Source organism: Lethenteron reissneri, chromosome 20, assembly GCF_015708825.2.
Source record: "Lethenteron reissneri isolate LAM-NWPU_2019-01 chromosome 20, ASM1570882v1, whole genome shotgun sequence".
NCBI classification, from domain to species: Eukaryota; Metazoa; Chordata; class Hyperoartia; order Petromyzontiformes; family Petromyzontidae; genus Lethenteron; species Lethenteron reissneri.
Window position 1 is genome coordinate 9,051,776 of NC_083798.1, and position 17,949 is coordinate 9,069,724.

The 17,949-nt window shown below is 56.0% G+C and overlaps 1 protein-coding gene across 1 annotated transcript in view; it reads left to right on the plus strand.

Annotated features, from left to right (window-relative positions):
- The first annotated feature begins 3,105 nt into the window (after positions 1-3,105).
- Positions 3,106-17,949, plus strand: part of LOC133344505 (catenin delta-2-like) — a 34,790-nt gene continuing 19,946 nt past the window's right edge. The window contains exons 1-5 of the mRNA XM_061554483.1: positions 3,106-3,190; positions 6,606-6,916; positions 7,454-8,963; positions 9,167-9,337; positions 10,903-11,377. Coding sequence (XP_061410467.1) covers positions 3,106-3,190; positions 6,606-6,916; positions 7,454-8,963; positions 9,167-9,337; positions 10,903-11,377 — 2,552 coding nt within the window. The remainder of the gene's footprint in view (positions 3,191-6,605; positions 6,917-7,453; positions 8,964-9,166; positions 9,338-10,902; positions 11,378-17,949) is intronic.

Below are 17,949 nucleotides of genomic sequence, written 5' to 3' on the forward strand. Positions count from 1 at the left end.
CACCACCACTCACCGCGCCCAACTCACCCACTCACCACTCAGCACTCACACTCACCACTCTCCCCTCAGCACTCACCACTCACTACTCAGCCACTCACCACTCAGCAGCTCACCACTCTCTACCTCACCACTCACCACTCACACTCACACACTCACCCACTCACGCTCACCCTCACCCACTCACCCACTCACCACTCACCACTCACACACACCACTCTCTACCTCACCACTCACCACTCACCCACTCACCACTCAGCAGCTCACCACTCACCACTCACCCACTCACCACTCACCCACTCACCACTCACCACTCACCCACTCACCATCAGCACTCAGCAGCTCACCACTCTCTACCTCACCACGCACCCACTCACCACTCACCCACTCACCCACTCACCACTCAGCAGCTCACCACTCACCACACACCATCTCTCTACCTCACCACTCACCCACTCACCACTCACCCACTCACCACTCAGCAGCTCACCACTCTCTACCTCACCACTCACCACACACCACTCACCACTGCACCACTCAGCAGCTCACCACTCAGCAGCTCACCAACTCTCTACCTCACCACTCACCACACACCACTCAACCCATCACCACTCTCTACCTCACCACTCACCCCCTCCCATTCTCTACCTCACCACTCACCACACACCACTCACCACTCAGCAGCTCACCACTCTCTACCTCACCACTCACCACTCACCACACACCACTCACCACTCAGCAGATCACCACTCTCTACCTCACCACTCACCACACACCACTCACCCACTCACCACTCTCTACCTCACCACTCACCCACTCACCACTCTCTACCTCACCACTCACCACACACCACTCACCACTCAGCAGCTCACCACTCTCTACCTCACCACTCACCACTCACCACGCACTACTCACCCACTCACCACTCAGCAGCTCACCACTCTCTACCTCACCACTCACCACACACCACTCACCCACTCACCCACTCACCAGCTCACCACTCACCCACTCACACTCTCTACCTCACCACTCACCACACACCACTCACCACTCAGCAGCTCACCACTCTCTACCTCACCACTCACCACTCAGCAGCTCACCACTCTCTACCTCACCACTCACCACTCGCCACTCACCCACTCACCACTCAGCAGCTCACCACTCACCGCCTCACCACCACCACTCACCGCGCCCAACTCACCCACTCACCACTCAGCACTCACCACTCTCCACTCACCACTCACCACTCACTACTCACCCCTCACCCACTCACCACTCAGCAGCTCACCACTCACCACCACCACTCACCACTCAGCAGCTCACCACTCTCCTACCTCACCACTCACCACACACCACTCACCACTCTCTACCTCACCACTCACCACTCACCCACTCACCCACTCAGCAGCTCACCACTCTCTACCTCACCACTCACCCACTCAGCAGCTCACCACTCTCTACCTCACTACTCTCTACCTCACCACTCACCACACACCACTCACCACTCACCACTCAGCAGCTCACCACTCCTACCTCACCACTCACCACACACCACTCACCACTCACTCACCACTCAGCAGCTCACCACTCTCTACCTCACCCTCACCACACACCACTCACCACTCACCTCACTCACCACTCAGCAGCTCACCACTCACCGCTCCCACTCACCACCACCACTCACCGCGCCCAACTCACCCACTCACCACTCAGCACTCACCACTCTCCACTCAGCAGCTCACCACTCACTGCTCACCACGCACTACTCACCCACTCACCATCAGCACTCACCACTCACCACTCTGCCACTCAGAACACACCACTCAGCAGCTCACCACTCACCCACTCACCACTCAGCAGCTCACCACTCACCACTCACCACTCACCCACTCACCACTCCAGCAGCTCACCACTCTCTACCTCACCACTCACCACACAGCAGCTCACCACTCACCACTCACCACTCACCCACTCCACCCCCTCACCACTCACCACTCACCACTCACCCACTCACCCCCTCACCACTCAGCAGCTCACCACTCACCACTCAGCAGCTCACCACTCTCTACCTCACCACTCACCCACTCACCACTCACCCACACACCAGCTCACCACACACCACTCACTAGTCACCCACTCAGCAGCTCACCACTCTCTACCTCACCACTCAGCAGCTCACTACTCACCACCTCACCTACTCACCACTCACCACTCAGCCACTCACCAGCTCACCACTCACCACTCAGCCACTCACCAGCTCACCACTCACCACTCAGCAGCTCACCACACAGCCACTCACCACTCACCCACTCACCACTCACCCACTTACCAGCTCACCACTCATCACTCAGCAGCTCACCACTCACCAGCTCACCACTCACCACTCAGCAGTTCACCACACACAGCCTCGTATAATGAGCTCCACATCGAGCCCGCGACGTGTGCGTGAGCTGCAGGTCTGATGCACGAGGCCACGTGCAGCCCCATGCCCCCCTAACAGCAGACGCTTGGTACAGCGCGCGATCAATAAACACAACGCGAGGTAACGGGCAGCCACGCCGCTGTTGATGAGACCTGGAAAGTCTCCACCTTGGCGTGGTCTGCGTGCGTAGGCCACGAGCTGCTGGGGGGACAATGACCCCTTGACCCTGCGCGACCGAAGGCGATGGACATCGCGTGCCTGCTGTGCGTGGCTCCGTGGAACAGAACCTTGCCTGTTGCTATTTTACACGGTGGTTAATTCGCATTTGTCACTTTGATTCGCCACGACGCAGATGATTAGATTTAAGCTTGAAAGATTGTATTCGTTTAGACTTTTGATTTGTTGAGAGTTATAGTGTTGCGTTGAACCAGCACACCGAGAGTCATTGCCTATAATCATCTGGCAGTTCACCAGCAGTGGTTCAAGTACGCCTGACTGCTGATGAGACACTGACTGTCGAAACCGGTCCAGAATTTGCTCCTGTCAAACCAACTCTGTTGGACATGATGCTCTCCCAGATGGAAGGCCGTGTGGCTGATGGGATGTGTCAAAAAAGAGTTTTTATTTGTTTACATTTTTCTTGTGGAGAGACAGCCACGGGAAGTAGGGGCGGTGTCGGCTTCGCGATGATCTTGGTGATGGCCGCGGCTCACGGTGGCGGCAGCTACGATGATGAAGTCAGCGGCTGCACGCGCGCGTGGCTCGGCCCGAGTCGGGGACGCGGGGCGAGACGGGACTCGCCTGCCCCCCCCCCCAGCCCCCCGCTAGCCAGCTGCGCGCTCCGCTCTCGTGAATAAAACATGCGGAGACCGACAATTGTTCCGCTCTTCGCATCCTGGCGCCTGAGATATTCTGCTCCGTGAGCCCCGTGTGCAGTTGCACCGCCTGCGCACTCGATAGCTAACGCCAGCTGTGTGCGACGTCTCCTCGACCCGTCGGCGGGAGAAATCAGAACTCCCTCGCTCATCTTCCCTGGGCTGGGCTGAGCTACTTTCGGTGAAACTGAAGAGTCTATGGCAGGCGCGAAGGCAGCGGCGCTGATTTGAATTCTAAACTCACGCGAGTGAGGCGATTTACAGCGACCCCACGTGCTTTCGCTCATGCGTGCATCATTCATCTCACCTCGGTGTCTCTGAGCCTCCCCGCGGATCGAGATTGATGGCGAAAGTGAAATGCACCCTCCCCCCCCATCCTTCTCTCCACAGCTCTGCTGAGGATCCTTTCACTCACCACCTTCAGGTGACGACCTCACACCACCTCACACCACCTCACACCAACCTCAACACCAACCTCACACAACCTCCACCAACCTCCACAACCTCACATCCAACCGCACCCAACCTCACACCACCTCACAACCAACCTCACACCAACCTCACACCAACCGCACACCAACCTCACACCAACCTCAAACCACCTCACACCAACCTCACACCAACCTCACACCAACCTCACACTCAACCTCACACCACCTCACACCAACCTCAACACCAACCTCACACCAACCCGCCAACACAACCTCACACCACCTCACACCAACCTCACCCAACCTACACCAACCTCCACACCGCACACCAACCCTCACACCAACCTCACACCAACCTCACACCAACCTCACCCACCTCACACCAACCTCACACAACCTCACCCACCTCACACCAACCTCACACCAACCTCACACCAACCTCACACCACCTCACACCAACCTCACACCAACCTCACACAACCTACCCACCCAACCTCACACCAACCTCACACCAACCTCACACAACCTCACACCAACCTCACACCAACCTCACACCAACCTCACACCAACCTCACACAACCTAACCAACCTCACACCAACCTCACACCAACCTCACACCAACCTCACACCAACCTCACACCAACCTCACACCAACCTCACACAACCTCACACCAACCTCACACCAACCTCACACCAACCTCACACCAACCTCACACAACCTCACACCAACCTCACACCAACCTCACACAACCTCCACCAACCTCACACCAACCTCACACAACCTCACACCAACCTCACACCAACCTCACACAACCTCAACAACCTCACACCAACCTCACACAAACCTCACACCAACCTCACACCAACCTCACACCAACCTCACCAACCTCCACTCACACCAACCTCACACCAACCTCACACCAACCTCACACCAACCTCACACCAACCTCACACCAACCTCACACCAACCTCACACCAACCTCACACCAACCTCACACCAACCTCACCCAACCTCACACCAACCCTCACACACCTCACACAACTCACACCAACCTCACACCAACCTCACACCAACCTCACACCAACCTCACACCAACCTCACACCAACCTCACACCAACCTCACACCAACCTCACACCAACCTCACACCAACCTCACACAACCTCACACCAACCTCACACCAACCTCACACCAACCTCACACCAACCTCACACCAACCTCACACCAACCTCACACCAACCTCCACCAACCTCACACCAACCTCACACCAACCTCACACAACCTCACACCAACCTCACACCAACCTCAACACCAACCTCACACCAACCTCACACCAACCTCACACCAACCTCACACCAACCTCACACCAACCTCACACCAACCTCACAACCAACCTCACACCAACCTCACACCAACCTCACACCAACCTCACACCAACCTCACACCAACCTCACACCAACCTCACACCAACCTCACACCAACCTCACACCAACCTCACACCAACCTCACACCAACCTCACACCAACCTCACACCAACCTCACACCAACCTCACACAACCTCACACCAACCTCACACCAACCTCACACCAACCTCACACAACCTCACAAACCTCACACCAACCTCACACAACCTCACACCAACCTCACACCAACCTCACACCAACCTCACACCAACCTCACACCAACCTCACACCAACCTCACACCAACCTCACACCAACCTCACACCAACCTCACACCAACCTCACCAACCTCACACAACCTCACACCAACCTCACACCAACCTCACACCAACCTCACACAACCTCACACCAACCTCACACCAACCTCACACCAACCTCACACCAACCTCACAACCTAACACCAACCTCACACCAACCTCACACCAACCTCACACCAACCTCACACAACCTCACACAACCTCACAACACACCAACCTCACACAACCTCACACCAACCTCACACCAACTCACACCAACCTCACACCAACCTCACACCAACCTCACACAACCTCACACCAACCTCACACCAACCTCACACCAACCTCACACCAACCCTACCAACCTCACACCAACCTCACACCAATCCACCACAACATCACACCAACAACCACCTCACACCAACCTCACACAACTCCACCAACCTCACCCACCACCCCTCACACCAACCCACACCCCCACCAACTCACTCACCCAACCTCACACCAACCCTCACACAACCTCACACCAATCTCCCACCAACCTCACACAACTCACACCCAACCTCACACCAACCTCACACCAACCTCACACCAACCTCACACCAACCTCAATCACAACCTCAACCAACACCAACACCATGCTCACACATGTAATAGAACATCAACCTGAAACTCATTCTACAGTAGGGCTGACGATTAATCGATTTTAAATCACACAGCAAATCGCTATTGAAACAATGCGATTATCAAATCGCAAAGGCTGCGATTTTTTGCAATTTGAAAAGGCCTATTACTTTCTTATTGGAATTGTTAAATTTTAACTTTATTTAACTTAACAATTGTTTATGTTTCAATTAAAACATGTTAATAAATACATGGTGGAAGCAGTTCATATCTTTTAAGTTCTCATCCTTGCATTAGAATATATAGAGCAGTTCATATTTTATGGTATCATGTGGTAATGCTCCATCACACATTTTAAATCTAATACACAGTCAATATTGAAATGAAGCTTGACTTAAAACATTTTTTATCGCAAATCAAATCGCAATATCTGTCAGAAAAATCGCAATTAGATATTTTCCCCAAATTGTTCAGCCATATTATACAGCGAACAACGGGGGGGGGGGGGGGTCTCTCATCTCCACGTGCTCCTGTGGCCGGCTTCTCCGTGTGGGCCCCAGCAGCCGCTGCGGCTGCCGCTGCGTTCCCCGTGATCAGCCCCTCCGCGGGAGACGAGGGCGACTCGGAGCCCCCGGCGCCGCCCCCTCGGCGCGACCCGCAGTCCCTGGGCGCCCTGGGGGCATTTCAGCACAACAGCGGCGGCAGCAGCAGCCCTGGGGGCGCGGAGGAGGGAGCCGCGTGGGTGTCGGGGGGCGGCGCCGAGCGACGGGAAAGCCCCGAGTCCCAGGAGGCGGCGACTGCGGATGCCGGGGACGTCCCAGCGCCGCCTTCCTCCGCCTCGAGTCCCGGGAGCGGCTGGAGACTGAGCCAGGTCCCCTGCACCCACCGCGCGCCTCCCCCCCCCCAACTCCTGGGCCCCAAACACGGCGATGGGAGGAGGGGGGCTCGGGCATCGAGGGGGGCGGGGGGGTCGCACGCGCACAGCAGCGTTCGCGTGCGGCGCTCGCTGCCTTGTGACGTCGCGGTGATGTGTGTGTGCGTGTCATGGCAGTGTGTGTGTCACGGCAGTGTGTGTGTGTGTCACGGCAGTGTGTGTGTGTCATGGCAGTGTGTGTGTCACGGCAGTGTGTGTGTGTGTGTGTGTCACGGCAGTGTGTGTGTGTGTGTGTCACGACAGTGTGTGTGTGTCACGGCAGTGTGTGTGTGTCACGGGAGTGTGTGAGCGAGTACATGGTACTGTATGCGTCAGACAGAGCGTGTCTTTGTGTGTGTGTGTACAATGTGTATACATTTACAATTCCGCGCGCGCACGTCTACAGTGTGTGGCACGCACATGTTCGTCAACCTCGAGAGCGGTGTTCCATCGCCACCGATGCTCTCTCTGTCTCCGTCGCTCTCCCCGCTGCAGGCCACGGCGTCTCCCGACGCCGCGCTCCCCGCCGGCTTCTCCGAGTTCCCGAGCAGCGCCGCGGACGCCGCGTCGACTCCGCTCTTCACCTTCTCGTCGTCGTTTGGCAGCGCCTTCCACTGCCCTCCGTCCCGTCGGGAATCCGTGGCCGTCCCCGCAGCGCAGAATGGCTCCCCTCTCCAGGCGCTCTCTCCGCAGGACGGGTCCCAGTCGCTCCAGCACCCCGAGTCGGCGAGCTCCGCGGCTCGGCGCTCGGCGTCGGAAGGCGGCAGCGGCGCCGGCAGCTCGGAGGAGGAAGTTTGCCCGGCGGAGGCAGTCGCTCGGGGCAAGGAGGCCTCGGACAGGGAGGAGGCGGCCCCGCCTCTCGCTCCCCACGGCTCGGCCTTCGGCAAAGGGGCGGGCGGCGGTGCGGTGCTGTCCAGGGTCCTGAGCGGCGCCGCCTCGGACTCCGGTCCCTGCGCGCAGCAGCCGGCGACTCCCGCGGCGGCGCCTCTGCCCGCGGTGATGCCTCTCGCCCGTCCGGGGAAGCGGCCGCCTCCGATCCCGCCTCCCCGCTCCACGCCGCCCACGGCCAAGGCGACCGCTCCCGCTCAGGCCCCGAGCCAGGTGCCACCCCAGCCGTCTGCGCCGTTGGCGCCTGTCCCAGCCACGCGTCACGCCCTGCTCGCTCAGCGCGCCGCCGGGGGCGGGAGCGCGGAGGGGGAGGCCCTGGTACCCGCGTGCGGCAGAGACGAGGAGCCGGGCCCGGGGGTTCCTGCTCAACGCGGGTTCCGCGCGGAGCACGACGAGGTCGCGTTCAGGAGCGAGGCTCTCCTCCCGATGCAGCAGCAACAGCAGCAGCAGCAGCTGTGTGAGCACGTGGGCCCCGCGAGCGCCACGCACTACGGCCAGCAGCAGGACGCCCAGGAGCAGTATCGAGGAAGCGAGGCCTACACGCAGCCGCACGGGGAGATGTACTCGGAGACGCCGGGGCTGGGATACAGCCCGCAGGGCTCGGAGATGTTCGGGGACGAGGCCGGAGAAAGCTACCCAGATCCGGGCACCCAGCGCTACGGCCAGGAGCGCAGCCACGCGTTCGGCCAGGAGAGGTTCTCCCACGAGGAGGCCGTGGGGGACAGCAGCCCGTACCGCGCGCCTCTCCCCGAGCAGTACACGTGGACGCTGGGGCGCAGGCGCAGGACGACCCAGGGGGCGGACGCCTACGGCAGCCACAGGGCCGGCACCGAGGCCGGCGGGGGCCCGCACGCGCAGGGGGCCCCCGCGCTCTACACGCTGACCATGGGCCGGAAGTTCACCCGGCAGGCCGCGCTGGGAGGAGAGGCCGCATTCGGGCACCTCGGCTCGTCCGCCGACAGCTACATGGACGCGGGGGGCGGTGGGGACCCACGGGGGCAGGGGGCAGGGGACGCGGCGGCCAGGAGGATGGGACACGACCTTTACGCGCACGCCGCGGACGGCGCGTACAGCCTGTACGAGCGGCGCGGAATGCAGTTCCCGGGGCAGCTCTCGGGCAAGTATCCCCTCGGGTCCCCTTGCCCCGTGTCCCCTCCCCTCGAATCCCCCGGTTCCGTGTCCCGGTGGATCCCCTCGGCCCTTGCTCCTTGTCCCCGCGCTCGTCGCATCTCCTGTCCGCGGGTGTTCCGCACGCAAGGGATCGCGTCGACTGTCACGTCGAGAGCCTCGCGGTTGTGTTCCGCTGTCCTCTGCGTGCAGGCTCCCGCGTCTCGTACTCGGGCCAGCTGAGCCAGGGCGGCGGAGCCGAGCCCCCTGCCTTCCTGAACCCCGCCGAGAGCCACGGCAGCGTGGGGGGACACACGACCCCGGGGTCGCAGTCGCCACCTCCGCTTCCCGCGCACGGGAGCTCCGCATTTTACAGCAGCACGAGTGGGTGCCCCCTCCACTCCCTCCACCTCCACCCTCCCCCCCGCCCCGCTCTCCCCCCCCCCCCAATCCTTCCCGCTATCACCGCAACAATTACCGAGCAATTAACGCGATCGAAGTCGGCGAACGCCGCTTTATTGCCGCATAATGACAGCAGCTGTACGCGGCGCAGCAGTTGCGTCGACTCAAAATTGACTTGGAATCAAACAATCCCACAGGGTGATTGCTGGGCGCCCCGTGGCGAATCCTCGCGAGCGAACTTCACTCCGCCCCCTAATCGGCCGTTCGCGCCGCGCTACGCTTCGATCTCCCGCGGCGGCAACTCCTCGTCGCAGACGGCAGTGTGCCGCTCGGGGCCGGGAAGGGGGCAGAATGTGAGGAGGCGAGGCAGCGTGGACAGTCACTCGTAGCCAGCACCTCGGTGACCTTGTCTGATGCTCCAGGAGGATTATCAATCGGTCGCTACCGTGACGATGTCCGCTCCGTGCTGGGGGGGGGGAGGGGAATCCGCGACTGCGGCACCCGCCCCAGGACGGTGGCGGCGGGGAGGGTTCCGTGGCTCCGTGAGTCGCCACGTGGAGTTTGATGGATTACAGATTTGTGATTCAGATTTGGAGGCCGGTGGGTGGTGGCTCACGTAGAGATTTGTAAACTCCCAAACCGCTGGGCAGCGCGGTGGTCAGGAGCTGGCAGTATAGCAAGTGGGCTCGCAAACCCAGCCTGTACGGAGTTGTCAGTTACATCCACTGCCACGCATAGCCTTTCTCGAGACACTCGGCGATTCCTCCTACACGTACAGCACTCATAATATAAACAATCATCTCCAAACCCATGAAAAGGGAGTGTGGAGGCTCAGAGTGGCTGGATGTGCGTGTATTGTGCTACCATTGTGCTGCGTTGCCGTTGTATTATTGACCGCCTCGCCCCGGCAGTAATCGAAACAGCGGGAGTGGAGGGGCGGGTGACGCGCTCAGGCAACTCACGGCGTTTTGAGTTCAAGAGCTCCCTCCCTCGCACAGTGGTGCAATGGTTAGCGCACTGGACTTGCAATCTAGAGGGCACCAATTCAATTCCATCTCTCGGCAAGGCAGTTTGTAACATCAGGTGGGACAACCACAGCAAGAAAACAATTGCCGAAGTTATTTGACACCTACGTGACTTTACCGAAAGAACCAAAGCGTATGGATACCTGCAGTCACGAAAACTTCAAATCTAGATTGAGTTTTTTTAAATCTTCCTTCGCCGCCTCTGTCCACCCAGCGGTGGGCGCATTAACACCGCTGACTGGGGTAAAGTGTGGGTATCACCCATCTCTTCCTACACATCTGGTCGGCGTGGAGTTGTTAAAATCTTTTCCGCGAGCAGTGTGCGTGAGCGAGCAATTGCACGGCTGCGCTTTTACCCGTTTTACCTTAAGGGCAAATCCCACCCGCAGCCAACACCCACGCGTCTTGACCTCGCGCATAGCGGCCACGTGAGGGCACGCAGACACGAGTCTCCGTCGCGCGGGTTGGGGGCCGCGTGCTACTGCCGCTGCCGTCTGCCCCCCCCCCCCCGTGTCCGCTCAGTGCCTTTCAAGCGCAGCGGCAGCGGCAGCCAGCGCAACGCCCGCAGCTACCTCACCTACCAGCGGGGCAGCTTCAGCGCGGCGGCGGGGGGCACCTACGCCGAGGAGTACCGCCACTCGCCCAGCCACCACCTGTACGCGGACATCGACGCGAGCCAGAAGTCGCCCAGCCGCCAGGCGTACGTCGACCTGGAGCCGTACCGGCACTCGCCCGCGCACCAGATCTACGCGGACCCGGACTCGTACCGGCAGTCGCCCTCGTACAACGCGGAGCCGTTCCCCGACGCCTACGCGCTGCAGGCGTCGCCCGCGCTCAACCCGGAGCCCGCGGCCGCCTCGGCCGGGTACCCGGACGCCTACCGATACTCGCCGGGGCCGCTCTCAAGGGCGGAGGCCTCCGCCTACCCGCAGGCGCCCACTCAGAGCCTGGCGCCCACTCGGCAGCCGTCTCTGGATAGCATCCACAAGGACCCCAGGTGAGCACAGCCCCACGCCAGGAGCCTCGCGCGTGCCTGATGCAGCACGAGCCGGGGCAGCGTTGGTGACGACGCGTGTGGGGTGGCATCGACGGCTTCAGACTCGGTGCCATTTATTCGACTGGTGCCACGGCTCCCGGCAGTCGGCAGCGTGGCGACGTAACCTCACGTCTCGCATCAATCGCTCTTTTGTCAACCACCTGATAGATGAGGGCCTCCACATGCCGTGTCAGTCATGGGGACTGTTTGACCATACTTCACCAAGCTGGTCACTGCGGAAGCGGTGGCACTGGTTCGCGCACGCACTGCCCCATCGACCTGACCATCCGAGTTCAATTCCGGGCCACCTCTAAACGCGATATCTCAACGGCCCCGTGCCTGCTTCCTCCGCTCCGCTACAAACGCACAATGCCCAGCGTGGTGAAGTATCGCTCAATCAACCCCAATGAGCGACGCGGTGGAGTGACGCCTCAATTCGTACAGCAGTGGACTGAACGGGGCTTTAAATCGCCGTCAATTGTTATCTTCTCTTAAAACGCGATCCTGGGCCGTGGCGCACGCAGCTGAGATTGCCTCCGCCATCCTAAGGGGGTCGTGTTGTCATAAATTGAAACCCAATTATCACCACGTTCATTCCAATCATTGGCAGCGCCGCGGTGCCACGGGCGTCGTTAATTGCCAGCTGCACGTGCCGAGGTGAAGTGTCACGTCAGTGAGGGAGACCCCGAGGCTGTCTCCAACCCACAATCGCCCCCCCCCGGCCCCCAGCCCCGCCCCCCACTATCTCCAATTTCCACACAAATCGTGGCACGTGCTCCCCGGCAGCATCAGAGAGCTCCATCCATCACACCCAGAGCTCGGCCTGCTGCGGGTGGTGGCGCTGCGCGTGTGTGCACGTGTTTGTCTGCGTGTGTCTATACGGGGGTTCCTTGTCTTTTGTATCGGGGAGCGGTGGTGTAGCGGTCAGCGCTACGCTGCACTACGAACCCGGCAACCCGAATTCGATTCCCGATGTGGCCAACACAACACTGGTGACGATTATCTGAACCGGTCCTCGGCCTCCCCTAGGTTGAGTCAGCTTCTAACGAGTACCTGGTGCGGTGTGTAAACTTCGCCACTGGGGAGACAAAGGCGGCCGGGCGTGGTTCTGACCACCCACCCCCTCGTGTACCGTGCCGGCCTTCATAGGTGCTCGCTAACAGCACTTGCCCCAACAGTCTGTTAAAGGCTATACGGGTGAACTTTTGTCTTTATCTCTGTTGTGTTGGATGTCGTGTGGGTACTGTGTATAGGTGACATCTGAACTCTGTAATGTAAACACGTAGTGTGTGTTCATCATCAACAGTGATCGATCCACTGCTGGATTAAGGCCACTTAAAGCCACCACATCTCACCATCTTGAGTATGCTACAACAGTAAACATAATGCATGAGTTTTTATCTTATTTATAATAGTGTCCGTATTATATGTGTGTGTCGTGTAATGTGTACATATTAGTAAGTAGTATGTGTATCTTTTATATCGTATCTCTTGTGTAGGTATAGTTAGAATTGTGTATACGTTGTGTACATTGTATCTAGTATTGTATCTAGCGTGTGCTTGTGTTTATGTATTTTGTACATTGTGTGTCCATTATGTGCTTGTCTTGTGTATTTATTTTGTGTGTATCTACCATGTGCTGCTATTGTGTACACCGTGGGGAGCAGTGTCCTTCATTGCAGGGCCCGCGGGCCCCTGGCGGCCCCCTGACGTGCCGCCCCCGACAGGACACAGCACGTGACAACACACACACATCACGTGACAACACATACACATCACGTGACAGCACACACACATCACGTGATAACACATACACATCACATGACAACACACACACATCACAAGACGACACATGCACAGCACGTGACAACACATACACATCACGTGACAACACATACACATCACGTGACAACACACACACATCACGTGACAACACATACACATCACGTGACAGCACATACACAGCACGTGACAGCACATACACATCACGTGACAACACACACACATCACGTGACAACACATACACATCACGTGACAGCACACACACATCACGTGACAACACACACACATCACGTGATAACACATACACATCACGTGACAGCACACACACAGCACGTGACAACACATACACATCACGTGACAACACATACACATCACGTGACAACACACACACAGCACGTGACAACACACACACATCACGTGACAACACACACACAGCACGTGACAACACATACACATCACGTGACAACACATACACATCACGTGACAGCACACACACATCACGTGAGAACACACACACATCACGTGACAACACATACACATCACATGACAGCACACACACATCACGTGACAACACATACACATCACGTGACAACACACACACATCACGTGACAACACATACACATCACGTGACAACACACACAGCACGTGACAACACATACACATCACGTGACAACACATACACATCACGTGACAGCACATACACATCACGTGACAACACACACACATCACGTGACAACACATACACATCACGTGACAACACACACAGCACGTGACAACACACACATCACGTGACAACACATACACATCACGTGACAGCACATACACATCACGTGACAACACATACACATCACGTGACAAGACATACACATCACGTGACAACACACACACAGCACGTAACAACACATACACATCACGTGACAACACATACACATCACGTGACAACACATACACATCACGTGACAACACACACACAGCACGTGACAACACATACACATCACGTGACAACACACACACACACATCACGTGACAACACACACACATCACGTGACAACACACACACATCACGTGACAACACACACACAGCACGTGACAACACACACACATCACGTAACAACACACACACAGCACGTGACAACACGTACACATCACGTGACAACACATACACATCACGTGACAGCACATACACATCACGTGACAGCACACACACATCACGTGACAACACACACAGCACGTGACAACACACATACAGCACGTGACAACACGTACACATCACGTGACAACACACAAACATCACGTGGCAGCACATACACATCACGTGACAACACACACACATCACGTGACAACACACACAGCACGTGACAACACACACAAATCACGTGACAACACATACACATTACGTGACAACACACAAACATCACGTGACAGCACATACACATCACGTGACAACACACACACATCACGTGACAACACATACACATCACGTGACAACACACACACATCACGTGACAACACACATCATGTGACAACACATACACATCACGTGACAACACACACACAGCACGTGACAACACACACATCACGTGACAACACACACATCACGTGACAACACACATCATGTGACAGCACATACACATCACGTGACAACACACACACATCACGTGACAAACACACATCACGTGACAACACACACACATCACGTGACAACACATACACATCACGTGACAACACACACACATCACGTGACAACACACACACACATCACGTGACAACACACACACATCACGTGGCAACACACACATCACGTGACAACACACACATCACGTGACAACACACACACACACATCACGTGACAGCACATACACATCACGTGACAACACACACACATCACGTGACAACACATACACGTCACGTGACAACACACACACAGCACGTGACAGCACATACACATCACGTGACAGCACATACACATCACGTGACAACACACACACATCACGTGACAACACACACACATCACGTGACAGAACACACACATCACGTGACAGCACATACACATCACGTGACAACACATACACATCACGTGACAACACACACACAGCACGTGACAACACACACACAGCACGTGACAACACATACACATAACGTGACAGCACATCCACATCACGTGACAGCACACACACATCACGTGACAACACACACACATCACGTGACAACACATACACATCACGTGACAGCACATACACATCACGTGACAGCACGCACACATCACGTGACAACACACACACATCACGTGACAACACGTACACATCACGTGACAACACACACACAGCACGTGACAACACGTACACATCACGTGACAACACATACACATCACGTGACAGCACATACACATCACGTGACAGCACACACACATCACGTGACAACACATACACATCACGTGACAACACACACACATCACGTAACAACACACACACAGCACGTGACAACACGTACACATCACGTGACAACACATACACATCATGTGACAGCACATACACATCACGTGACAGCACACACACATCACGTGACAACACACACATATCACGTAACAACACACACACAGCACGTGACAACACGTACACATCACGTGACAACACATACACATCACGTGACAGCACATACACATCACGTGACAGCACACACACATCACGTGACAACACATACACATCACGTGACAACACACAGCACGTGACAACACACATACAGCACGTGACAACACGTACACATCACGTGACAACACATACACATTACGTGACAACACACAAACATCACGTGACAGCACATACAGATCACGTGACAACACACACACACATCACGTGACAACACATACACATCACGTGACAACACACACACATCACGTGACAACACACATCATGTGACAACACATACACATCACGTGACAACACACACACATCACGTGACAACACACACACACACATCACGTGACAACACACACACATCACGTGGCAACACACACATCACGTGACAACACACACACATCACGTGACAACACACACATCACGTGACAACACACACACACACATCACGTGACAGCACATACACATCACGTGACAACACACACACATCACGTGACAACACACACACATCACGTGACAGAACACACACATCACGTGACAGCACATACACATCACGTGACAACACATACACATCACGTGACAACACACACACAGCACGTGACAACACACACACAGCACGTGACAACACATACACATAACGTGACAGCACATCCACATCACGTGACAGCACACACACATCACGTGACAACACACACACATCACGTGACAACACATACACATCACGTGACAGCACATACACATCACGTGACAGCACGCACACATCACGTGACAACACACACACATCACGTGACAACACGTACACATCACGTGACAACACACACACAGCACGTGACAACACGTACACATCACGTGACAACACATACACATCACGTGACAGCACATACACATCACGTGACAGCACACACACATCACGTGACAACACATACACATCACGTGACAACACACACACATCACGTAACAACACACACACAGCACGTGACAACACGTACACATCACGTGACAACACATACACATCATGTGACAGCACATACACATCACGTGACAGCACACACACATCACGTGACAACACACACATATCACGTAACAACACACACACAGCACGTGACAACACGTACACATCACGTGACAACACATACACATCACGTGACAGCACATACACATCACGTGACAGCACACACACATCACGTGACAACACTTACACATCACGTGACAACACACACAGCACGTGACAACACACATACAGCACGTGACAACACGTACACATCACGTGACAACACATACACATTACGTGACAACACACAAACATCACGTGACAGCACATACAGATCACGTGACAACACACACACACATCACGTGACAACACATACACATCACGTGACAACACACACACATCACGTGACAACACACATCATGTGACAACACATACACATCACGTGACAACACACACACATCACGTGACAACACACACACACACATCACGTGACAACACACACACATCACGTGGCAACACACACATCACGTGACAACACACACACATCACGTGACAACACACACATCACGTGACAACACACACACACACATCACGTGACAGCACATACACATCACGTGACAACACACACACATCACGTGACAACACATACACGTCACGTGACAACACACACACAGCACGTGACAGCACATACACATCACGTGACAGCACATACACATCACGTGACAACACACACACATCACGTGACAACACACACACATCACGTGACAGAACACACACATCACGTGACAGCACATACACATCACGTGACAACACATACACATCACGTGACAACACACACACAGCACGTGACAACACACACACAGCACGTGACAACACATACACATAACGTGACAGCACATCCACATCACGTGACAGCACACACACATCACGTGACAACACACACACATCACGTGACAACACATACACATCACGTGACAGCACATACACATCACGTGACAGCACGCACACATCACGTGACAACACACATCACGTGACAACACGTACACATCACGTGACAACACACACACAGCACGTGACAACACGTACACATCACGTGACAACACATACACATCACGTGACAGCACAT